Genomic DNA, 26093 nt, shown 5'->3' with positions numbered 1-26093 from the left:
CCTGAAGTTAGTACAGACCCCACAGATTAAGGGCTCAGTCCTCTTTTTTTTTGTCCTGACTTCAGATGTCAGTCACAAGTCCAAGTTATTACCTGGGCTTCTGACTGACCCGCTATAAATTGGAGGTTCCCATGACCCCTCCTCAAGATTGATAATTTTCTAGAGTGGCTCACAGAACTCAGGAAAACAGTTTAATTACTAGATGACCAGTTTATTATAAATGGATGCAACCCAGGAATAGTCACATATAAGAGATGCATAGGGCAAAGTATGGGGGAAGGAACATGGAGCTTCTGTGCCTCTCCAAGTGTGTCACCCTCCTAGCACCTCCACGTGTTCACCAACCGTGTAGCTCTCCAAACCCCTTCAGTTAGGGTTTTTGTGGAGGCCTCATTATGAAGGCACAGTTGATTAAGTCCTTGGCTGTTAGTGTTTAACTCAACTTCCAGACCCTCTCTTCTCCTGGAGATGGAGCGGTTGGGCTGAAAATTTCAACTCTCATCAGTTGTTTAGTTCTCCGGGCAACCAGCTGCCCATGCCCATCCATAGGGGCTTTCTAAAAGTCACTTCATTAACATAAGCTCAGGTATGGTTGAAAGGGACTTAGGAATAAGAAAACACATTCCTTTCATCTTTATTGCTCTCCTTATGAAATTCCAATGAAGACTTAGTATAAAAAAAGTGCCAGGAAAGGGAATGCAGACCAAATATATATTTCTTCTTATAAATCACAATATCACAGCAGGTCTCTTGAGTCTGCTTTAGTCTAGAACAGTTTCTCAGCTCCCCTCCCTTTCTTTTTCTTTAGTCTTTTATGACTTTGACATTTTTGTGGAGAGATATTTTAAATTTTAAAACCTGTTAAAGAACTGGGTGAAAATACATTTTTCTTTTGCTTATGTAGGAAAGACCACTGCAAATAAGACTTTAAATGCCAACCTTAGATTTGACTTTCTAAAAAATTTAAAATTTCTGTACATTCAAACCAACCCAACCCAACCAATCAAACAAAAACCCCAACAAAATCTGGGAGTATTTGCAATGCATGTGACAGACAAAGCTCTGTCAAGGCAATCAGAAAAAGACTACGTCCTAAAAAAGTAGGCAGAGGACATGAATAGACAGTGGACAACAGAACAAATACAAATATCCAGTAATGTGAAAAACAACTCCAACGGCATTCCAGTGGATGCAAATCAAAACAGTGGAGGACCGCGTCAGTTTCTTGAAAGACTGAGCAAATTACTGAGAATGATTCTCCACTGTTCGCAAGAGTGGGGAAAGGGGTGTTCTCTCACACTGCCGATGGAGTGTACATTGATGCAAACTGTATTGGGGGTGGTAATTAGGGAGCATATATCAAAGCTTTAAGTAACAATGACTTAGTGTTATGAGTTCTGTGGCAGAGTAACTGGCATTGATTTTTGCATTGTAATTTACAGATTTTTATTTCATTTCATTAAAAAAAATATAATAATATACTTCCAGACTTGTGTGGGGAGTAATAAAGTTTCCTCCACCTTCTTATGATTTTTCAGTTGGAATGATAATTAAATCAACATGAGATGAGTTGACAAGAAAAATTAACCAAATTTAATTATATACATATGCATGGGAACCCAACACGTGTGAGGGAGTTGCAGACCATACATGAGAAGTTCCAAGACAGAAAGGGAAAACGAGGTATATATGACCTTCTGAGCTAAGGATAGGGTAAGATGCCGTGGGTTTTAGCGTGGAGGAAGGTCATTGCAGAATAAAAAGCACAAATGTTCAGTAATTGGTGGTTTGCCCTGCCGTGTAGATAGGTCAAAAAAAAAAAAAGTTATTTCCGGCAATACTCTTATTATGAGCAAGGCCCCCAATTTAAATTCTTTACAGGAAAAGGTAAAAGTTACTCGTGAGCCTGCAGGGTCTTGATTGCCTTCAGCCCCAAATAATTAACATGTCAAGGTGGAACATTTTGGGGTGGCCAGTTCTAAACCCCTACTGTTGTACATAATAGAGACATAGCTCTTTAAGAAAACATGTTTTTAAATAATTAAAGAGAATTTGCATCAAAAAGGCTTTTTTAGGAGAGCTTAAGAGAAAGGTTTCTTTCAATAACGAGTGACCCCTTTTGGGTTAAATATGAGTTGATTATCAGTACAGTAAATAGTTTAACTTTGTAGTTAGAGTGAAGTATACCTGGGTCCTGGCATGAGTTGGAGTTGTTGCAGGCTCCTGAGTAAGTCCCATATAAGTATGTCCTGCTCAGTAGCCTCAAAGGGTCAGCAGCAATGCTCAGATTTGGTAGAGATGGGTTGTTGGAGGGAAGTGGTATTTTAAGAAGACTACCATGGCAGCAGAGAGACCAGCCTCTCTCTGCTTATTTGGGGATTATTTTGGTACCGTAGGCTTGAGATCCCAATGACCACAAAGGTAAGAATGGGAAAAAGTGATGACTGAGAAAGCGAGGAAGCTCAGCTGAATCTGGTGACTAGTAATATGTGGAAGGTAAAGGGTAATGAAGGAATGAATGGGGTGTGGGGAGCTTCTTGGCAGAAACAGGACTGGCAAGAGGGAGTCACTGTTTTGAAGAGGGCCGTGCAGATTTTAATCCTAGAGTCGAGTTTGCCATGATGGAGATACACCCATGATGTTTGGATGGGAATGCTGTGAGATGGAGTGTGGGGCAGGTATGAGCTCGAGGAGAGGTTAGCAGACGATATGGATTTGGTGAGAGAGAAATGCTGAGTGTCAGATGCTCAGAGACTGAAAAGGATTCTTGGTCATAAGGGGCCCATAGTGGGAGAGTGTGGAACATGGCAGGCAGGAGACTGTGTATGGATAGTGTAGTCATACTGTCCTTGTCCAGCTTTCTTATCCCAGGGGAGATTTTTAAAAATTTTCATAGCAACTTGTCTAGACTTTCTTTTTTTCCTTCTCTAGCAGATGGTTCTCTCTATTTTCATCTGATCTTCCCTCACCTTATCAGTCATTCTAGGAAGCTTAACCCTTCCCATAGAGCATCATCTCCTGCCTCAGTATACCCCCTTCGACCCCAGGCCTGCCTGCCTTCATTCTCAGAGGAAGAGACACCCTCCTCTGCTGTAAGTTACCCGCATTTGTCCAGAAGAACCTCGCCCTCCTCCCTTCTGGAGAACCTGCTGCTTCATTTTACCCTTGCCGCCCCCCGCCCCGCCCCAGCTCACTTATTTTATTCTCTCAGGTGCTTTTCGGTTACACACAGCTTTGAGGAGAGAGTGCAGGTTTCTTCATGGGCAGAGTCAGAGAGAAACGAACCTCCTTAGGCCTCACTTCCCTAAGCATTTTAGTTTTTATCTAGTTTACTCTTCAGTGCATGAGAAGGTGGTTCTAAACAGTGGTTTTCAGATGGTGGAGGGAAGGCTATGTCCTCCCTCTCCCCTCAGCCTTCTGAATACAGGAGCTTCCACCTCTATTTCAGAGCAGCTCTTTCGAATTCTGATTAAGAATTCATTTGGGTAAAAAGTGTTTTATGGATTTAAAAAAAAAAAGTGAGCCACTGGTTTCGACAATAGATCATGGCATGTTTTTCATGAGTTAAACACACTGTGTTTCATATTACGGAGAATCCGAAGGAATTTATGTTATGTTATAGACCAATTGCTTTCATAACTTATCACAGAAAGGAGATAAAAACATTGGAAGGTAAAAAGTCTTAAAAATTACTTCTGTAACTGACATAAAAATCTTGACCTAATTGTCTCCAGAATGAGGCCTATCTCCCAAAGGCTTCAGACTGACCTCAAAGAAAATTTTACAGTCTTCAGAAAAAAAAAAGTGACCTGGCAAACATATCATTAATTTTGGACATCTTTTAAAAGTGATGAAACCATATATTGTATAGCCAAGTATAAAATAATAGACATATATTAATTTTTGTGTTCACAGAAACATATATATTTGTCATTTTTCTGTGATGTAAATTATTTATACTCTTGGAAAAGTTTAGTCACTTCTTTTCTATTTGATAAGGTAATAATAGTATTTTCAAGTGTAGATGTATCATAAGATTTATTCTGTAATACAGAGCACCAAATTTCCTTTCTCCTAACTTTTAAAAAATGCTCTGTAGAGTGTGTGCACATGCACACTCATCACCAGTGGCCCATAACTCTGCCTTTCCATTACTTCTCTGCATTAGAGAGAGACTTAACTTGGGTGGCCTCTGCTCCTCTGATTTTAACTCCCATTAATCTGGCTTCCTCCTGGACGTTTGGAAGGCTCACTCTCTTGGTTTTTAATCCTCTTAAGTTTCTGACATTGCTTTTGACCAGATATCTTAGTTTGAGCTCCCTTGGAAGCAGACTGCAAGACAAAGATTTCAGTGCACGTAGTTTATTTGAGATGAAGAGAGGGAGTGGAACAGTGAGACGAGAGGAAAAAGGGGCTAATGAGGAGTGAGTTACTAAGCCAGCTCTCACTGTGGGCAACCAGTGCTTAATTCTGCAGGGGGAAATGTGGAAGCCTGTGTAGAACATGTACCTCACAGTTGTTCCACCCAAGGGATGAGGGAGGGGTATTTATACTGTAACTTCTTTAGTCTCTGATTGAAGGCTGCTCTTCAGGGACAAGTGGATGGCAGAGGAGATTATAGTGACAGGAAAAGGCCTTACGTGGAGAAATGCAGCTGCTGGTGGTTGGAAGCCAGGCGGTATGCTCTGAAGTGATAGGGAAGGAAACATGCATTAGGATACCAGCAGCATTCTCTATCCCAGGCTCCTAATTGAGCTTCGTGTTTTAATGCCAAGAGCACAGTAGTTTCTGGAGTAGACTGACCTGTGTTGACACCTAGCAAATATTCCTCAATAACCTTTAGTTCCATCTCCCTTTAAAAGGGCAAGGAAAAGCTTATCACTCTTCTATATTTTTGAATGTTTCTTTAAAGATCATCTCAAGCACTTCTGTCCAAGCATTTTAAGTCAGCATACCACAAGCTAACACCTAGGAGCATCGTGCTTGAAGTGCTGGTGCCTGTTTATGTGGCAAGTGTAGTGATAGGTGCTGGGAGTATAGAAGTAAGAGACATGATCCTGGCCTAGAGGAGCTCGTGGGCTAGTGGGTGATTACTGGACGACTTATCTAGAGAGTCCTTTTCAAGTGAGAAAGAACTTGAAGTGAATCAACTAATCGTGAAAAAAAAAAAAATGTTTGTGGTCACTTTGGAATTTGGGTCAAATAGTCTTCACTTTTAACACCCTGGATCTCCCTTGTTGGCTGAGTGACATTGGATGACACAGCATCCAGTCTTTCTGAGCCTCAGTTTTCTCAGCCATAAAATGGGATTACTAATACCTATTTCTTGGGATTGTTTGAGGATTAGATAAGATAACCTTGAAAAATGGACTGGATATGGCTAGAAGAGAGTCCAGGGAGAAGGCCCGTGGATAGGTTACTTAACTAAAGTAAGACAACAACAAAAGTAGGAAAAGTGGGTTTGAGTATGTGACTATGGAGGATATTGAATCTCAAGTTCCAATGGAAACTTGACTGTACAGACAGTGAAGTTCCAATGTGTCTCAGAAAGGCTGAGGGAAAGTCTTTCATTCATTCTTTACACTAATATGATATTCTTGGCTAACTGAGTTATTCACAGGAACTAGAACTAAACTTTTAGGAAGCTTGATTTTATGCCCTCTGAACTACAGACCCACAAATCCTGGATCCACCTCTAGGATCATAGAACCCTCTTTAAATGGTGGAGAATTTGCTTATAAGGAAACATATAAGAATTTAACACTGTCATGATCAGACTTGGTGCCAACAAATTCTGGATCTTAAATTATACATTACTATTAGAATACATGAACCACTGGTTCATTTTTGGTGTTGGATGGGGAATATCAATAAGGTGACAGTCTCTTAATTATAAGTCGGTTTCGTGAGAAGACTTAGATCTTATAGGGGTTCAGAAATTTCCTCTATTTACAGTGCAATCTAATGGATTGGTGTTCTGGAAAATTCATGGGAGAGAATCTTCCATTTTGAAATCGAGAATGTTTGTTTTGCAACTAACTTCTCACATATGTTCCTTTGGTTTTTGTCTTAAGCTGCCCATGTTTCGCACTTGGAGAATGTGTCAGAGGAAGAAATGAACCGACTCCTGGGAATAGTGTTGGATGTGGAATATCTCTTTACCTGTGTCCACAAGGAAGAGGATGCAGATACCAAACAAGTTTATTTCTACCTATTCAAGGTATGATTTTAACATTCGAAAAGGCTTTTCTTCTTTCTCTCATTGTTCAGATGTGCTCACTTTTTGTATGCCAGGTCGTGGGGTAGGAAGGCTCTCAGCTCATTATACATTTTGCCCTCCAAGTTTGGTGAAGCATGTGTTTCTTCACGAGGAGTTCTCTAAGATGGCACACCCTACATTGACCACATCATTCTCTCTGAGAGCATTCATACTTGTATGCAAAGTCAAATATCTTTATTTGCTTATACTTAAAGATTTCTTTCCATCTACCCATCCATTCATCCATTCGAAAATATTTATTGTACACTTGCTCTGTGCATGGCACTCATGTAGGCATGAGGGATAGATCAGTGGGCAAAACATTTGTGGAGTTGACATTTCATTAGAAGAGGCAGATGACCAACAAGTGAATAATATATTTATAGGTGGTGATAGGTGCTGTGAAGAGAAACAAAGTAGGGTAAGTGGAATCAGAATGGCAGGGATGGTAGTGGGTGGGGGACATGATAGGGAGGAAGGGCAGTTAGGAAAAGCCTCTCTGAGAAGATGACAGTTGAACAGACGCTTGAGTCGGGGGGATAGGAGCCATCTCTGAAAAGGGCTGGGGAAGAGCCTTCCAGGCGGCGGAAAGAATAAGCATCTAGGCTGTGCACTGAGGACCGAGTACCAAGTAAGCTTGATGTGATATGGGAACAGCAAGGAGGCCAGCATGGTGGAGCCCAGGCAGCAGGGGGAGGATGGGAAGAGATGTGGTTGGAGGAGATGTGGCACGAGGGCCTGAACTCTTTCACTGCCAGGGGAGGCATCAAGAGTTTCCAAATTTGTTTTGGCACCTTCTCACTGTTCTCTGTGTCTTGTCGACACCAGTCACCCATCGATTATTGCTACCATTCCCCATGGCAGCCTCTTTGTGGCTCTACCTCAGCTCCTTCTGGGACACGTTCCTTCCCTTTCCCCGAGCTTCTGATTGCAGGCAGGACCGACAGATGTGGGAGGGAGATTGGTGGTAGAAACCCATAGAAAACTTCAGGTTTCCAAAAATAGATTCATAAATGAGGCTGACAGAAGGAATAATTTTAAAAAATCTCGCTATTCAGGGCATTGTTGATTATGTTGTAGTGTGTAACCCTTATAAGGATCTTTAAAACCAAAAAATAAAACACTCCACTCAGAGCTGACAGCCAGGAAAAGTTTGCCTCTTCTAATGAGTGCTCTGCTTCATTTTATATGACAAGGTTAGATAAATTTTCCATTGAGTTCCGTCTTTTACTTTGGCTGCTGGCAATCTCAGTGCAAATTTTGTGCCCAATTTTTGTAGCTTTTTTTTGATCTGAATTTACTTGGTACATCATTTCCCCTTCTGCCTTTTTATCAACTGAAAAAAAAAAGTACTATTGGGGCTTTTGGAGTAAATAGGATATGATAGGAGTGGGAGGAAGACTTATTTTTAAATTTTGGGGTCATGTGGTAACGTTAACTCTAAAAGGTTAATGGAGGGAGAGAAAGAAGAATAAGAAGAAAGAGAGAGAGAGAGAGAGGAGAGAGAAAGGGAGGGAAGGAGCATGGGAGTACAAGGGAGAGAGGGAGAAAATGAACAACTGAATTCCCCACAGCCATTAGTAGGCACTAGGCTACTCCAGGTGACAGCTTGTTGACATGGCTCTGAGGCCCGAGTCATCCAGATTGAACCCTGGCAGGTTCATACTGTTTAGAGCTTCTTTGGAAAAAGACCTTAGTAGAAGAAAAACAACATCTGCATGACTGCAGCTATTATTTGTCTTGGAACTCAGCTCCCTGGCAGTCCCCTGCCGCCCTGCTGGAAGTGAAGGTGGTGTCAAGGTTTCCATCCTGTCAGCCTCCTTTTGATTCTGTTTATAACCAACCAAATAAGCCAGAAAGCTCTGCTTTGAAGTACATTTTCTCTATCTCTTTCTTACCTTCCTTATCTTTAACAATGCAAATATATTTGCTCGGAGAACAAAATCCAATATAGTAAGCATCCTACCCCCTTGGCCCCACAAAAATCATTGTTTGAGCAAATAAGTTCTAAGTCATCTATTAGCTTTTAAAAGGCAGTTCCTGTGTCTAATATGTCTCAATAATTTAGTTAAAATGCATTATGCATTTTAGTAGCATTTAAAAAACTTTCAGTCTTAGATCTTGAAAATAAACTCAATGAAAATTTGCTTTCTAAAGCTCAGTTGTATCCTAGTGCTCATAAATGTGGCTCTGGAGCCCAGCTATCTGAGTTTTAATCCGGCTTCATCACTTACTACATGTGACTTTGGGCCAGTCGTTCTCCCTAGTTTTCGTATCTATAAAATACAGACAATAATAGCACCTACCTTAAAAGGTTGTTATGAGTATTAAATGAGATAATACATATAAAGAAGTACAAAGAGTACCTGGCAGAAGTAAGGATGCAAATGATTGCTGCTATTAAATTTCTATATATGCCTACTTATCCAAGGTCCATCTTTGTAGACATTAAAAAAACAGAAATTCAGCATCTCCATAATCTATCAGTTTATCTCCAAATTGAAACTCCCAATGGTCCAAGTTCCCGAATGGTTTTATTTTAACTGGGCAAAAAAAGTAGGCCATCAGAATTATTTATATTTCAGTTTTATGATCAATTTTTATATATCCTTAGATTCACATACAGTTGACTTATTTGTTTTTGTAATGATAGGCATAATATATTGATAGCATCAACAAATGTTCCATGCTAGTAATTTACATGGCACCTCTACAGGGAATTGAGGCCCTTGTAAGCCACACCCAGTGGGGACACATGGTTAGCGTCAGCCTTGGTGGGGGGGTCATCTATTTTCTTTAACTCCTGGGAAAATGGTTGCCATGTTTTGTTTCTATTGAAAAGGCAGTAAGTGGAGAAAGGAGGGAAACAAGTGACTTAAATAAATGCAAGGTCATATATCATAACAGGCCCACATGTAAAGATTCAAGCAAAGGTTGAAGGTAAAGAATTTTAATATTAAATTCATTTTTAAATTAGGTCTTGATTAGTGGCTCTGCGTTCCCTTTTTGCTCTGATATTTACTCTGAGGGCTTTAAATTCCAGTGGCAGGGATTAAGAGCAGTGTTTTGTTTTGTGGGTATTGAGATGCTAGAACACTTGGCCTGCATTCTGTGGATGGAGAGGAAATGAAAAAAGACCGCAACAGTGAACGTTGCCAGTTGAGAGTCCTGCAAAATTCCTTCCCAAAGAGCCTGGGCCCTCGATTATGCATATGACACGCAGCTGCTACAGACAGCCCTCCCCTCCCCGACCTCACTTGTGCAGAATGGACCTTGGCCTTTCAGGGGCCTAAATAAGACCCTCCAGACCATCAGAACACCTGCGCTGGTCTAGTTGGGCATGTGCAAAGTGTGCACGATGTATACCAGGCCTCTGGGTCAGTGGAAAGGCAGAAAGGGAGCGGGGAGAGGGGAAAGTGAGTAGGATAGAGGTGTCTGGTGGCTACTGCTGGGTGCTCTAGGCTGCTCAGAATGTGAAAGGTGTCTAGTTTTTCATAGCTTTGGCCATGGGCATGAAGGAAAATTTGTAGTCACCAGTTTTATTGATTAAAGGATTTATTTACATGTAGTTGAGATAAATAGAATGTGGTAACTTCCCTTCAAAGCTCTGTGTGTTATTGTGTGGCATGGCTGTGTGTGTGTGTGAGATCGATCAATCGATCAATTAATTGATTGTTTTTTAAATGATTTCTTTGCAGCTCTTGAGAAAGTCTATTTTACAAAGAGGAAAACCTGTGGTTGAAGGCTCTTTGGAGAAGAAACCCCCATTTGAAAAACCTAGTATTGAACAGGTAAAAAGAAAAAAGAGAAGCTCCTCCCCCAACCCCGCCTTTTTTTTTTGTTGCTTTAAGGCCGAGCAAACCTAATCCTCCTTTGACATCTCCATACCTGTCTTTCTTCCATCCTCCAAGCCTGGCTTAGAGATGTTCACCAAGTCTTGGACCCTTTGTCTCAGAAGTGAATACTTAATTTAATAAATGATGTAGCTCTTGTCTTTTAGGGTTGCTGTATACTCAGAATTCACTGTGTATTTGGGAAAGGAAAAAATTAAGTAGAACACGAAGTTTGTAAGAACACATAAAATGTGCTTTTTCTTTACATTGATATTTTAAAATTAAGTCTTTGTCCTTTTGTTTGGCACTGTCTGAAAAAGCCTATTGAGCTGAGGGAATTCAGTAGCAGTTGAAAAACATCATAAGTCCAGCAAAAAACGCAAAAAAAACAATGAGATTTAGTATCCGAAAATTGACTTCCTGCTAATTATGATTTCTGGAAAGAAGCCGATTTACTTGGGGAATCTGTTGACATGTTTAGACTTTTTCTGGTAGGTGTTGTCGGTATCTCTCATCAGCATCACTTTTTAGCCCGTCACTGTTTGGCTGAATAAATCTTAGATACTCTTGACTGAATTTCTTGATGAGATTGATTACAGAAGACATGATATCAGAGTCCTTACAAATAAATGTATTTTTATCAATATTCAGAAATTTTATTTTTTTTCCAAACCCTATTCAATAAGAATTCATTGTTCTTCTATTTGAAATTAGATTAGTGGGCATATTCTGCAGAAAAATTAATTCACAGATTCTTTAAAGAACTCATAATTTAGAATAAGAGTTTTTTTTTTTTTTTGGAGGGAGTGAGCTTGCCGAAACTGCAAGAATGTTAGTAAAGAGTTTAAATGCTAGTGGTGTTTAAGTTCTAGTGGAGTTTAAGTTCAGTGGAAGGCATGCCAGTAGCTTTTTGATTAAAAGTTTGCTAATGTAAAAACATAATATTTATCCAAGAACCTCATTGAATGTGAGCTACTCTGTTGATTGTACAACCAGAATTATTCTGCAAAATAGTCATATTTTATTGTTTAAGAGGTTTTGACCTTTTCAGGCTGTGATTTTGATTTTCTCTTCAATGCTCCAGGATTGCAGTAGGCATAGAATCGCAACTCACAGCCTCTCTGTTTTGTCACTTTTCATCCACTGTGATCTAAGGCACAATGCCCTCTGGGCATTTCTGTTTTCTAATAGGGAAAAGGAAGAGATTTTTGTGACTAGAGAAATGTCTGTTCTTTTGCTAATAAACCACCAGTTGTACTGACTGTGTGGGTGTTCAGAATTAATATGATTGCAGAGCTACATGAATAAATTGCCTTCCCTCCTTTTAAGGGTGTGAATAACTTTGTACAGTACAAATTTAGTCACCTTCCATCCAAAGAAAGGCAAACAATAGTTGAATTGGCAAAAATGTTCCTAAACCGCATCAACTATTGGCATTTGGAGGCACCATCTCAACGAAGACTGCGATCTCCCAATGATGATATTTCTGGATACAAAGAGAACTACACAAGGTAACCAAATGAACAGTTTTTTTCCTTTGGCTCCATAGAATGCATGTTGCAGACATAAAATTGTGCTGCTTATCTTTATAAACAGAGGGTTGCCCAGTTATCACAGTGACTCCATCAATTCAGAGAGAAGGTCTCTATAATTTAACTCTCCAGACTCCTACTTTTCATTAATATCATTATATTTTTTGAGAGAACGGAGTAAGGGATCCAAATCATCTCAACCTGTACTATCCAATAGGATAGTTGCTAGCCACATGTGGCTGGCTGTTCAGCACTTGAAATATGGCTAGTATTAGTTGAGATTTCGAAGATTGCACAAAAACAAGAATGTAAAATATTTCATTTATGGTTCTTTCTATTGAATGATTACATGTTAAAATGATAATATTTTGGATATAGTGGACTAAATAAAATATATTAATTTCACCTGTTTCTTTTTACTTTTTCAATGTGACTATTGGAAAATTTTAAATTACATATGTGGCTTATGTTGTATTTCTGTTGAACATCACTGATCTAGATAACTATAATGTAACCTCGTAATTATGTGAAAATTTCGCTCATTATAAAAAAGCGATGACCATGAATATAATAATGTTAAAGCATTTTTTTTTAAAGAAGGAAACATCGTTATTCTCCCAGTATCATGATAGAACTAATATCATTATACATATTGTCTTCCAGTCTTTGCCCCTTTAAGTAAATGTTTTACATTAGTTAGAATGAAAGAAAATATAGAATTTGCATTCTTTTTGTCCCCCTACTTGTCATATCAAACATTTTACTGCTTACATTCAGTCTATTGAGTTGATATATCTTAATTTACCTAACCATTTCTCTGTTGGTGGACATCAGACTGCAGATATTCTTAGATTGCACATGTATTTTTTTCTAAAGTGGGAATTTATTTTTATTGCTTATGAACTGCAGAATAACTAAATTGACTAAAAATCTTAAACATTGGCTATACAAAATATAATGACCTACACTTATTTTCATTTAAGTAAGAAAGTGATTTGATTGTATTCATCATACTTATAGTTTTCCCCATATATTTTGTAGGCAAGCTTGCTCCAGGGGGTATTATGGAGCATGTATATTTATGATTTAAAGTAGGCAATTTTTTATAGCCTGTAAAGACCACTTATACCCAGGTTATTTTCTGTAACAACAGATGACATGTAGGAATGGGTATCGTTTAAAATAAGCTTTCCTCTCTGATCTCTGACCTCATTTCATGAGGTATACTCCCTTTCCCTTTCCTCCCCTCCTTTACAGTATATAAAATTTGAGTTATAAAGTATTTTCTCTTAATGAGTGACATTTAGAGGAATTACACATTTCTTCAAAATCAATATTTTAAATTATATCTTCATTTCTACAAATTCAGAGTTTTACATTAACCATAGCTTCTATATTATAATTGTTGTATATAGTAGTTGAGATAATAAATCTCTCAAAAATAAATATCTTTTAACCTCATCTGTGAATGATTGACAAAGCTGAATGTTTGTCAAACTCAGACCACTGAAAATATTTTTAATAGGGGAAAAACGATTTCATCAAGAAGGAGAATTAAATGGGAAGTAGCATGGGAGATATTACTGTATTTTAGAAAGCAGAATAAAAATACTAATGTAGCACTTGAAATTTACAAAGAAATCTTAAGGAGTGGTAAAAACAGAAAACAAGCTTTGGAATGAGCCATGAGTTTGAATCATGGCTCTATCCCTTTCTAATTCTGTTCTCTGTAGACTAGTTACTTTACCTCCTTGACCTTCAGTTCCTTCTTCTGTCCAAGTCTTATGAGTGTTGTGAGTGTTCCAAGAGGTGGTTTGTGCGTAGTGTCTGGCACACAGAAACAGGTGCTAGGAAGATGCTAGTCATCGTTTTCCTCCCACACACATTGTTCTCTAAAACTCAGTCACTACCAACATGGGACTTGTAAGCTAGAGCATGCACAGTTGAATGAGAGTGTAATTCTTTGACTATCACTTTAGAAACTGAGATAACAAGGAGTAGAAAGACAGCAGCTGAGTCCTTTCCAGTCCAGCATCCTGAGCCGACAGTGAAGTCAGAGGAGTGGAGTCCGACAATGGTGAAGAGAAACCCACTGAGAGACTGAGATGAATATGCTCTGATGTGTTCTGAAACCTGCTGATTTCTAGGTGGAATGTAGACCAGAAACCTCTGTTAATAATACATAAGGAAATGAAGTTCACAACATCTCCCCCACTTCTCTACCATCACGCCATGACAAAGAAAGGGAAGTAAAAACGACTTGTGAAAATTATGAGCAACAATAATTGTTTCAGAATAAAACTTCACTGTCATGACCACTTGAGAGTTTAAAAAACCACACACCACTGCAACATGGTGTCTTACTGATATTAATCTTCTCAAAATGGGTAATATTACAGGCTGCAGGCACCACTAGACATTATCTTGATGTGTAAGTGAGCCTCAGGCCCTGTAATGCTGGTTTAGCATATAATTTACAGCAGTTGTAGCTGTTAGAACAAAGGGGCCGAAAACTTCTGGAACACACAGCATGAAAATGGGGTGAAATAAGATTCTCTATGGAAAAGACTGGACTCAGAAAATGATTGTATTCATTATAGAGCTAACCTTTGAAGATTTATCCAGTAAAATATTAAACGCCGATTGAACAATAGAACTGCTTAAATTACTTATACTCTGTTCTGAATAAAGGAAAAATATAAATATTTTATAAATTGAAAATATTTGACATTAATGTTAACATATACTTAATATTAATAATATAAACATTTATTAAATATACATTCTCTGTATCCCCCAGAAATCACTTAGTTTTAGAAAAACAACTGGAGAAATATTTTGAAGTTCCTTGAATTTCATCATGATGCACTAATATAATCCTATGAAGAATAACCTGAAAATAAAGTGTCAGAGTAATATGACTTCTTAAAATACATCTGGCCAACAGAATCTGCTAAAGGAAAGTGGCAAATGATTAGTCTTAGATTCTGAATTGTGCAGAACTCTTGAAAGTTAATGTTACCCTCTATTGGGGAGATGTTTCGTAAGAATACAGAACGAGTTAGATGTAACTAAGTTGATTTTAGTGAAACAGTTTTATGTAACCATTGTTCTGTGAAGTATAACCTATCACATTGCTTACTGAGTATCATAATTAGGCTTGTAAGTCTAGGACAGTATTTATCAGGAAGCATGGAAAGAACAGTAGATTAGGGGATAGGAGACGTAGTTTCAAGTCTGGACTCTAGTGGTAACTAGCCTTTCGTTCAGGGGAACTAGGAGAGGTCACTTAATTCCTGAAATTTTTAAGACTTTCAGTCCAGCAAGTAAGCAGGATGATATTGTCTTCTGCCTTCAAACCCCATTTCTATTCATGTTTTAAAGAAAGCAAGGTGGTTGCAAATCATCGTGATGCTGTAAAATATCTAAGAGAGTTATTTGAACAATCAGTAAATTGCACACACATGCCATATTTATTAGGCGTGCAAAAATGAATGAACTAGTTTTTCACTTCTTTTTAGAAGACCTGAAACCAGTCATTTAGGTGAAATCTTTTTCTGCAGTTAAGTCTTTGGAGGAATGTGTTTGCAGAGACAAGGCACACAAATTCTCATTTTCTTCTTTCCATCTCACTACATACAATGACCATGTTTTTTATTAAAATAGCACTAAGACACCACACTTTGACTCAGTCAGTGTTATCAAACTGTGCACTTTACAGATATATAAAATAAGATTAATCTTAGAAATAAAAAAAAAAACTTTAAGAAGAATAAACTGAAGTCTATAAAAAATTCTTGAGGAAATGAATGGAAACTTACTATTTGAAAAATTTTACTAGATAATAACAATTGATGCTTCTATCCTGGGAAGAATAAATGACCTAGTAAGCATCTTTTGGATAACATTTTATGATTTTATGATAATATTCATAACTACCAAAAAATAACATCAGTCTTAAGTAGAGTCTAAGACATCTGTGACCTCTCCATAGATGGAAATTTTCTTTAGACTCAAAATCAGCTCTGCCTAATAGATAAATAATGTGAACCACATATGTAATTTAAAATTTTCTGGTAGCTATGTTTTAAAAAGGGAATAAACAAGACATTAATTTTAATAATGTATTTTACCCAATATATAAATATAATCATCTCACCGTGTAATCAATATGAAACATTATTGATATATTTATACTTTCTTTGTTTTGTACTGTCTTTCAAATCTAGTGTGTATTTTATACTTACTGCACGTACATTTCATTACCTAAATTTTACATGGTTGAAGCTAAATGGAGTCCTACCAAAACAATAAAGTTGTGTTTAATGGAAAAATATTTCACACTGTGTCCATTTAAAATTAAATTTTAAATTGGTTGAAATTAAATAACATTAAAAAATTAAGCTTGTTGGTTGTACTAGCCACATTTCAAGTGCTTGGTGGTTACATGTGGCTGGTGGCTACTATAGCAACACAGGTATAGAACATTTCTGTCATCATAGATAACATTTTTGGACAGTTTGGGTCTGAATCATTAAAACTTTAAGTCTTTCGTTGAAGAAGGTTGGACACATTTTAATATTAAGTCTTACAGATAGCGTTGTGGTAACCTGTCTCATGAAACGGAACTTTTGATTATTAGGTTTGGAACTATAACTCTAATATTTGTAGTTTTTTTGGGAGCTGGCTTCCCTTGAATTTCAAATAGGTTTTTAACTTCATTAAGTGGCCACAGACTAACATCTAGCAAAGATTAGCCTTGAAGGTGATGAATTTCTATATGAAGTGTCCCATGAATTACAAAATAAATGCACTTCCAAGCTTTTTCTGCTACCAAAATCACTGTTTCTGACTTGACAAGATACAACACATCACATAAGATGCCCATTTTGGTAACGTAATCATAAAATGATATTTGAGTGTAAATTATTAAAACAGAAAAGTTGAGAGAAGAATAGAAATAATAACAGGGTTTTATGGTTAATTTTGTATCAAGGCAGATGGACTAACACTAATGAAAGTTTTCTTTCTCAAAGATGAAACACTACCACTACCACCACACACAGGGGAAATATGAAATAATACAGAAGAGGGGAAAAAAAGCCAATAAGCATGAGTAAAATAATATTATTCCACTCTTTATTAAGGGGTTGAAAATTCCTGGGGGAGCTTTCTGTGGCTGTTTGAGCACATTAGAGCCCTTCTCCCCACTTTAAAGGAGATCAGGAAGACACACAGAGAGGAAAGGTTTTAATTTTTAGAAAGCAGACCTGACTGGAAGAGTATGTTTGTATCTGCTGCCAAGGAATAAGGGTCTGTGCAGTGAAGCTTCTGACCCTTCCTTGGTCTGGTGCTGCTCTCTCTGACCCTCCCTGTAAATTCCTGTTGCTGGGTCCTGGGAATTTGAGATATTGGAGCTCCGGGAGACCAAAAAGAAAGAGGGTCGATTTTGAATAGCTTCTCTGGGCCAAATGAGCTCTGCCCTACATAGCTAGTGTACCCCAGAACTGTGGTCAGACCTCAAGGAAGCCCCTGGTTTCCCTCTGGGTCTGGGCACTCCTCCAGCCTCGTGCACCGCCGGAGTGCATATTTGACTTTGAGTCTGAGTCATTGAAAAATGTACCTAAGTGACAGATGGTGGGAGCTTATTACTTCCTGCGTTTTGACTGAGTTTTGAACAGTCTTGAAGATCTTTATCTTCCCACCAAAGCTTCAGGGGTATGTCGAGTGCCATATAGGCCTTTTAAAGAAACTTTAAATTTTACTCAAAGGAGTAGATGGTGCAATTCTTTTTTTTAAGTTCAGTATTTTGTATTAGTTTTGAGTGTACAGCATAGTGGTTAGACCTTTATATAATTTACAAAATGATCCCCTCAATAAGTCTAGTACTAGATGATTGAATTCTGATTTTTTCACAAAAGGGTATTACCCTCAGTTCCCCTTTAATTTCTTTAAACTACCAGTTGATGTGCCAGAAAATCTAATTGCACTAAGCACTTTCCATATAGTATCTCATATAATGCTTCTAACAACCCAGCGAAGTAGGTTATTGCTCTTCCCATTTTCCGGGTAAGGAAATGGAGACTTAAGAACACTGTTACATTCCCAAAGTCATGCAGCCAGTTAAGCAGCCAAGCAGGGATTTGATCCCAGGGTTGTCTGACTGCAGGACACTGCACAGTACTACAAAGTGGAACAATTTTCATAGAATTGGACCCAAGTGGTTGTATAAGAGCGAGCTGATCTAACTCCCAAGTTTCACTAGCCAATAGTGATGGTATTGTTTGTCATTGCAGCCCTAGTTTCTTCTGCTGTGGTTAATGGTATGAGAGTAATCATAATTGGATATTTCGGATGATCTTAGGGTTTAAGAGGTACTGATGATGCTTGTTTCCTCTTGTCGCAGGTGGCTGTGTTATTGCAACGTGCCACAGTTCTGTGACAGTCTGCCTCGGTATGAAACCACCCAGGTGTTTGGGAGAACACTGCTTCGCTCAGTCTTCACCGTAATGAGACGACAACTCCTGGAACAAGCAAGACAGGAAAAAGACAAACTGCCACTTGAGAAACGAACTCTAATCCTCACTCATTTCCCAAAGTAAGGGAGTTCTCTTGCGGGTCTTCGTTTAATGCAGGGGCTCGAGATTAATACGTACACGCCAAAGCCTGCATCAGTAACAAGATCAGGAATGATAAGGAAAAACATCTCAGGATGAAGGAGGAGAGAGAAGGGACCCTCTCCTCAGCTCCCTTTTTGAGTCCTCTTGAGTATTAGACAGTCCATCTATTATTAGCTTGAATTTGTGTTGACTGTTATCACAGTTCTTTTAGCCCCACCTCATCCCACCTGGGTGTCTTTGTCTCTGAGTCTCGTAGAATGGGGTGGTGCTTTGTTTTGTGTATTCAGCTGCCAGGAAGCAAAAAGGGGGATGGGAGGGAGTGTGCAGAAACAGTTTCCATCTACTCAGAAGTGCAAGAGAGCTCAAATAGCTGTGTTTTTCCATCCCAGAACTCCATCCTTTTCTGTGACTGGTGAATCGCTCCTGCCTCAGCAGTAGTAGTCCTGCCCCCTCACTGTAAACTAGACTCCAAGGGCAAGGCTGGACAGGAAAAGAGAGGCCTCCTTTAGAATGATCTTTGTCCCTCTGTGCTCAGTTTCTTGTAGAATATACATATTCTTGGGCACCTTGCTTCTTGCACCTGTCAGAACTTCAACATATAAATATGTAATCATTTAAATATTTTACTGATGAAGGCCATGTGTCAAAGGAATAGGCCTTGGAAATGCTTTTTAAATCTAAGAACCACATATTTAAGCTGAGTGGCTGCTGGCGAGAGGGCCTGAGTGTGAGCTGATGACTTGTCATGGAGCAATGACAGCAAGACGTGAATGAGACAGTTCATTTGTGTCAGTCTGCCTGGAGCAGCACTTGGTAGGGAGGTAGACGTTATAATTTAGAAAGGCTTTCTGTGTATGAGAGAGCCTTCCTTCCCCATGCCACTGAGAACTGCTGGCATAGAGAACAGAGGTTAAGAGAGGAGGCGTTATATGATTCTTTGACCAAAGATGGACGAAACCCTCTTTTAGTTGAGAAACTAGTTTTTTATTATAAAGTTAGTATTACTGGGTTACTCAATTTGCGTCTCAGGAATGACAGTTTTAATTTTAAAAATAAGGTCTGAAACAACAACAGAAATGGTTTTGGATAGAAAATGACTGAAAATTCCTTCATAGTTTAACACAAATCCTAAGCCTTAGGTAGAGGAGGCTATGGGTAATTCTGATGAGCTTTCACTGAATGTCCAATATTCACACATCAGTTCTTACTGTCCTGATTTTCAATATTTTCTTGAGGAATCCAACAACTGAGACTGAGGCATGACAAATATTTTGGCTTACTCCAGAAAGAAAGATTCAAAAACAGTTAAGCTGCAGTTTGGATTTTGCCCCTAAATGGGTTATGAACTCTGGGCATGCTCATGTGGCCGCTTCTTAACTGTTCTAAACTCATTTTAACTGGTCTAAGACTTCTTTCTCTATTACATTTGCTATGTAAGCAGCATTTTATGTTTTCAGATTATAGTTGTCAGTCTGTCTCTAAGCCAAGGGACAGAGAGGTCCCCCCACCCCCACCTTTGATGGTGCTTAAAGAGAAATTTTAATTACCTTGCATTGTAACAGTCCCCACCATCCCAAGCAAATATATTTCTCTTCTTGCAGATATTTGCTAATTATAGTGTGTTTTGTTCCTTCAACTCAGAGTTCTGGCATGCTTATTCTGTTGAGCTAAAAAATCAATGCCGCTTTCTTTTCTTCTCTGTTACTAATGGTAGGGTAAAACTACCACCCACTTCTCCTTTTAAATCCCTTTTCATGGTCTAGGGCAATGTTTGAGGCTGCTGAGGATTTATACCTACAGGTTTGGCAGCCGAATCACACATGCGGAAGCCCGAGGTGTTGGTCGAGCCTTGGCAAAGAGAGAGAGGGTTGCAGTAGGCTGCTTCACAGCACCCAGCGAGGTTGCCGTGGTTCCGAGGCATTTTCAGGGCTTACGTCCTCATCGGCCTCCTCTTCATATGTTGCCCTTTCTTCCACTTGGCTTTAACTTGTGCCTTTCTCTCATTGGCCTTCTTACAGAGTTGTTGTTCTAATGAGGTTTGGTATCTGTATTTCATTCTAAAAGTGATAAATGTGCATGTTGATGGAAATTTGGTTAAGAAGAACACCAGCCATAGCCCTACCACTCTTCACTACCTTTAATGCTTTCTGTTTTTTCGCCATGTATTCTTTTATTCTACGTATAATTTTGTATCCGCACATATAAAACAAGCACTTTCACATGTCATTATAGGAGACTGTTCTTTATTATAATGAAATAACTATATGTTCTTTATTATAATGAAATAACACACACACACACACACACACACACACACACGTTATATAACACACACATAATTATTTGCCTAAATTATTAATGGCGTTTTTCTTTGTTGAGTCTCAGCAGAGCTTTGTGAAGAGTCTTCTGATTATATAATTACTGATAAAGAAGGAGCCTAGAAAAGGAAAGAAAATTTACTTCCATGATAAAGGGCATTTGGGGAAATCTCGAGGGCTGTGCATAGGAAAGGCAGAGTCTGCTCAGGAAAAGGAGAAAATGCATCAAGAACCTCTCTTATCAGCAAGATAAGAATATAATCTTAGTAAGGATGTTACCTCTTATTGCTGTCCATCTTTCTGTGTTTGGTAAGAAACATACTAAAGTATTTTAAAACATGCATTAATGGCGGCTTGCTTAGCAAGAAGTGACTTATGCGGTTTCTATAAGCCATAAATTACATTGTCGAGTGCAAAGTACTCACTCAGATGGTACCTTGTTCTTAAATCTTCTATGAGCAGCAAGTCAGAAGACCCTCGGGACATTTTCCTGCCTCTTTTGCTTACAAGAAACCAACCTCTCCCTCCTCTGAAACCATCTAAAATCTTACAGGCATTGATAGAGGAATAGGAGGAATAGTGGTACTTTTTTTTAGTAATAGTGATGATGATGATGACGATGATGATGATGATGATAATGATGGTGATGGTGATGGTGATGGCGATAATGGTGATACAAGTCCTTAAGTGATTATCCAAAACCCTGGTATCAGATATGTTTCACAATTTAAAGTTTAAAAAATTTTATAAAGATAATATAAGAGGTCCAGCGGTGGGGGCAATCCCCCAAATCAAATCTATTTATAGTTATAAAGACTATAAAATACAGTCTTATGTATGTTAAAGTCAGATTTTGTTGCAAAAAGTGTTATGGAAAATCTTTTTTAAAGGGTTTTGAAATTTTTGAAATTTTTTGAAATTTTACAGTTTTAGAGAAGGGATAGTGAGCTTATAATAGCTAACCTTTATTACATCATTACAGTATAAACTTCATAAAGTCCAGGTGGTGGTTTTGTTCGCCCTGTCCTTCTAGTACCTAACATAGTGCCTGGTTTGTGGTAAGTGTTCAATCAGTATTTGATGAGTAAATGAATGGAACATTTACTAGAGGTCAGGCATGCATATTAGCTTATCTCTCACTACCATTCTGTGTAGGAATTATTGTTGATATTTCCATTTTATAAAAGAGGAAACTGAGGAAGAGGAAAGTTAAGAACTTGTTTCAAGATCATACAAATTATAAGTAGTGAGCTTCACAGATTGTGGAGCCCAAGATCTTAGCCATTATTCTGTGATCCTCCACTAGAATTAATGTGCCTTAAAAGAGGCTTGCAGGAAGATATTTCAGTACCAGAAGTGTCGATTTGTGTTGATATATTAACCATAGTTCTTCAATTTTGATGTCTGTAAGAACTGTCTAAGGTACTTACCAACATTTAGTTCCCCAGGTCCATTTTCAAAGACTCTGGTTTGGTAAGCCTATGTGGGGTTTGGGTAGAGTTATTTTAGACAAGGTCCTCAGGTAATTTCTATGGGTTCTCAGAACTTGAGATCCATTTGGTTTATAGCATGACAGGAAGTATAATTTAGTAATTAATTACTGGTTCAGTCTTGGCTCTGAGTTTATTAGCTATGGTAAGCGGAAGATAGTTATTTAACTTCTCTGTGCTTATGTTTTTTCATTTGTAAAGTTATGAAGATCAAGCGAGTTAAAATACATCAACCACTTAGAACAATGTCTGTCATATGTGTGTGATAAATAAAAATAAAATATGTAAGTCACTGAGTTGATGTAAGGATTCAATAAGTTCTTAGAACAGTGCAGGCACATAAACTCGATAAATGTTGGCAGAGTTTGTTATAGTAATGACAGTGATAATGACAGCTACCTGGAGGGCTGAAATCTTGCTCTGAGACTCACTGAAGAGGACTTGGGGGAATGCATTTCCACTGGTATAAAGCTCTTTTGTAGTCTGTGTGGTGTCAATCTATGTAGAGTCAAAAGAAAATAAATTTGTATAAATGCATTTTTATATTTGAGTGTACCAGGGCTGCCCAGCTACCTCATCTACTAGCATATTTCTGAGTTGAAGGTGAGATGCTGATGTTTAAGTGATTGCCATAGATGGTTAGGATTTTTGTCTCTCTGGTAGAACGTTAGTGTTTGATCTTGCTATTGTTTTTACTCTCCTGTCTAGGTTTCTGTCCATGTTAGAAGAAGAAGTTTACAGTCAAAACTCACCCATCTGGGATCAGGATTTTCTCTCGGCGTCTTCCAGGACCAGCCAGCTAGGAATCCAAACAGGTAAAAAATTTTTTACGTAAATCAGAGAACAGCCAGGAAGTGTTACTCACAGCTCACTCTGCATTTATTTGTGTTTTTCATCAAGAAATTGAAGACTGGATCCAGCAAAAAAGTAAACACTTTGGCAGATTTTGCATCTGCATCTCTATTAATGAGGAGAGCAGGTGCAAATCAAACAAGCAAAACAACTATTACTTCTACTATTGGATTTGCTTAGCTTGCACATTACAGTTTTTTGGGAGGTGTAAAATACCAGGCAGCTCGGCTCTATAGTCAAATGCTGGCTCTTTTTAAAAAGATGCTGATAATCTCAGTCAATGGCCAGAGTGGCCTAGGAATCAAGTCTCAGTCTGGTTTCTGAATTCATGACGTCTGTTCTATGCATCGAGTTCCTATCATGGATAATGATAGGATGGTGAGCAGAAGACAGCAACCTTGAATCTCAGGACATGAAGAACTTCCCAGTGGGGCCAGGACACCTTTGCCATTGTTTTGAGTCAGCCAGTGGCATCATCTACCATTTTGTGAGGACAGAGGGCATGTAACTTCTGAGTCACACTGATCCCAGAGAGAGGATATGAATTTGGAGAAGTTTAGCAGGAGGTGCCAAGGTGGTAATTTATATGTGACTGTGGAGAAAGACAAAACACAGAATTTTGATGTCAGAGTTTTTAGTAGATCTAGCTCAATGTGTAATATGGGGACTTTTGAGTATCGCTTCCGGTGAAGGTAATTTTATTTTTGCTTTTATTTTTCTAAAAAAAGTGTTTTACATACAATAAAAGTCATCCTTTTTAGTACATGGTTCTGTGAATTTTTACAAACACTTATAGTTGTGTAAACACCACTACCATCAAAATGTAGAACACTTGCATCACCCTAGAAAATTCTGTCGTACCCCTATGTAATTCATTCATTGCCCTACTCCCAGCCCTGGCAACCACTAATATGTTTTTTTGTTTGGTTTTCTGTATTTTTTTTGCCTTTTCTGGAATGTCACATGAATGGAATCATATAGTACATAGATTTTTGAGTCTGGCTTCTTTTCTTCAGCATAATGCATTTGAGAAGGCCATTTAAATTTTTTTTTTTCTTTTTTCTTTTTTTTTAACCTAGAGCCCAAGTTTAGATGTAAATATAATTAAATTCCTACAAAGCAAAGTACTTATTCCCTGAGGTATTTTGGTTTGGATCAAACTCTTTTTGTTTGAATTCTTGTTACCAAAAATATGTCAAAAACTTTTTTTTTTTTTTTTTACTTAAGTCATAGAATATAATTTTATGTTTGTCTGGTCCCAAACCTGGAGAGCTTTGGGGCCTATCTGTGCATATCACATGCTCCTTCCAGGCCCGAGTTTACTGGATGTGTTCTCGGTGGTGCCTGGGCACATCCTCTGTATTGCCCTCTCTGTCCCTATGCTGTTTACTTTACCTTTGTTTTTATCTCAGCTGGCTTTCAATTGGCATTTCTCCCACAAACTCTTTCCTAATTCATCCCGTGCCTTCTAGCAAGGCCTGGAACTCTTTTCTTCCAAACTGTCACAGAACCATAAATTTATCCTATTCTTGGTTCTCAAACTTGGCTGCACAATAGCATCACCCACAGTGATTTAAGATACAACTATCTAGGGTATATCCTAGATGTCGAGCCTTTTAAAAGTTTCCCAGGTGATTCTGATGTGCAGCAAATATTTGAGAACTACTGTGTCATACAACACTTAACCTTCCGCCATCCTGGCCCCATTTTTTTGTGTTCATCATCTCTCTCCTACGAGCGTGACTCCTGGATGGTCAGAGACCCAGTTTTGCCACAGTAATAACTGATACTTCCATTAAGTGCTCATCCATGAACTTTGCTTCATATCTTTAGGCCTTAGCACAAATCCTGGGAAGTTGCTGTTATTATCTCCTTATGGATGAGAAGTAGAAGCTCAGAGAGGAGGAACAAATTGCATAAGAGCAGATCTCGTTCAGTGATGGAACTGGGTTTATACCCTCGTCTAATTCCTAACTACTCTACTGCATTACGAGCCAGAGCTCTAACCACCACGTTGCACTGCTTTGCTGAGCATTGCAAATGTGCAGGAAAATGATTATGGAAGGAATGAGTGAAGAACACAATTTCCTCCTTCAGGCAGGAGACACTAAAGCTATTCAGCAGGGTCAGCTTAGTTCTTTTCTGGAGGGTCTTCTGGAGAAGATTTCTCTCTGTGTGAAAACTCGTGCTGACCCGCTCCTTCCCAAAATACTTCCCAATCTGTTCCACTTCCAGCACATTATCTCCCATAGCACAGGATGGAGAAGGCAGAGGTTGTCTCTGAACCTCTGGGAATTCCACGTTTATTTTTGTGGCTAAGGTTGTAACCCAGTTAAGCTGAGTGTACTCTTCAGTATTACCTGAAGCTGTCTGGAGCAGGCTGTCTTCTCTTGTTCTACTGTAATTGCAATGTGTTCTCTGGCGGGAAAAAAGAGTGTAATCATCGACTTAATTGGCATGTCTGCACGTCTATGCAACTGTGATAAATGACATTCATAATGATGGCTCTGAAGTTTTGCAAGATACTCAGATGTCTTTGGAATCACTAAGCTTCCTCTTTGTGTGGAATCACTCCAGTGAAATTCAGAAGGCCTGTATGCTGGAAGGAAAACTTTGTAGCCAAGCACTTTGGCATATTTGGATTCTTTACCTACCGATTACTGTTCAATAGGAGTACTGTGGATTGGTGTGTCTTTGTTGCTTCGTTTTCTTATTCCGTCACTTTCTTGGCTGCGGGGAATGTCCTCTGTGGACTGAACTGTGACTGCATTGAAACATTCTTTCTGGGCATCTGTCTACACTGCCATACTATGATTTATATGTGACCAGTGTCACTGAGAATGTCTATATCCCTCATCCATTCTCACTTTATCAGCTACAGGTCAGCAGCACATTAGCAAAGCAACATCCTCTTGCCTATGGTGGCTTTAGAAAAAAAAAACAAAAACAAAAACGATTTTTGTTTGGAAATACTCACAAACTTAACAGAAAAGCTATAAGAATAAGACAAAGAAATCCTATGTACTGCATATCCTTTATCCAGATTCACCAATTGTTAACATTTTGCCATGCTTACTTTAACTCCCGCCTCCCTCTCTCTCCTCCCTCTCTCTTCTCTCTCCTCTCCTCACCTCTGTCCTCTCCTCTTCTCCCTCTCTCCTTCTTCCGTCTTTTCCCTGTCTGCCTGCC

At 38.6% G+C, this 26093-nt stretch overlaps 1 protein-coding gene across 1 annotated transcript in view; it reads left to right on the top strand.

Moving 5' to 3' along the window:
* The window catches only part of KAT2B (lysine acetyltransferase 2B), an 87432-nt gene that overhangs the window by 33854 nt on the left and 27485 nt on the right, over positions 1–26093 (top strand). Inside the window, exons 3-7 of the mRNA XM_039836772.1 lie at positions 6075–6220; positions 9958–10050; positions 11422–11603; positions 18031–18222; positions 22761–22867. Coding sequence (XP_039692706.1) covers positions 6075–6220; positions 9958–10050; positions 11422–11603; positions 18031–18222; positions 22761–22867 — 720 coding nt within the window. The remainder of the gene's footprint in view (positions 1–6074; positions 6221–9957; positions 10051–11421; positions 11604–18030; positions 18223–22760; positions 22868–26093) is intronic.

This window comes from Pteropus medius, unplaced genomic scaffold (assembly GCF_902729225.1).
Source record: "Pteropus medius unplaced genomic scaffold, Ma_sr-lr_union100, whole genome shotgun sequence".
In the NCBI taxonomy this organism is placed as follows: domain Eukaryota; kingdom Metazoa; phylum Chordata; class Mammalia; order Chiroptera; family Pteropodidae; genus Pteropus; species Pteropus medius.
The sequence above is the reverse complement of the archived record's forward strand: the minus strand, read 5'-3'. Positions and strand labels throughout refer to the sequence as shown.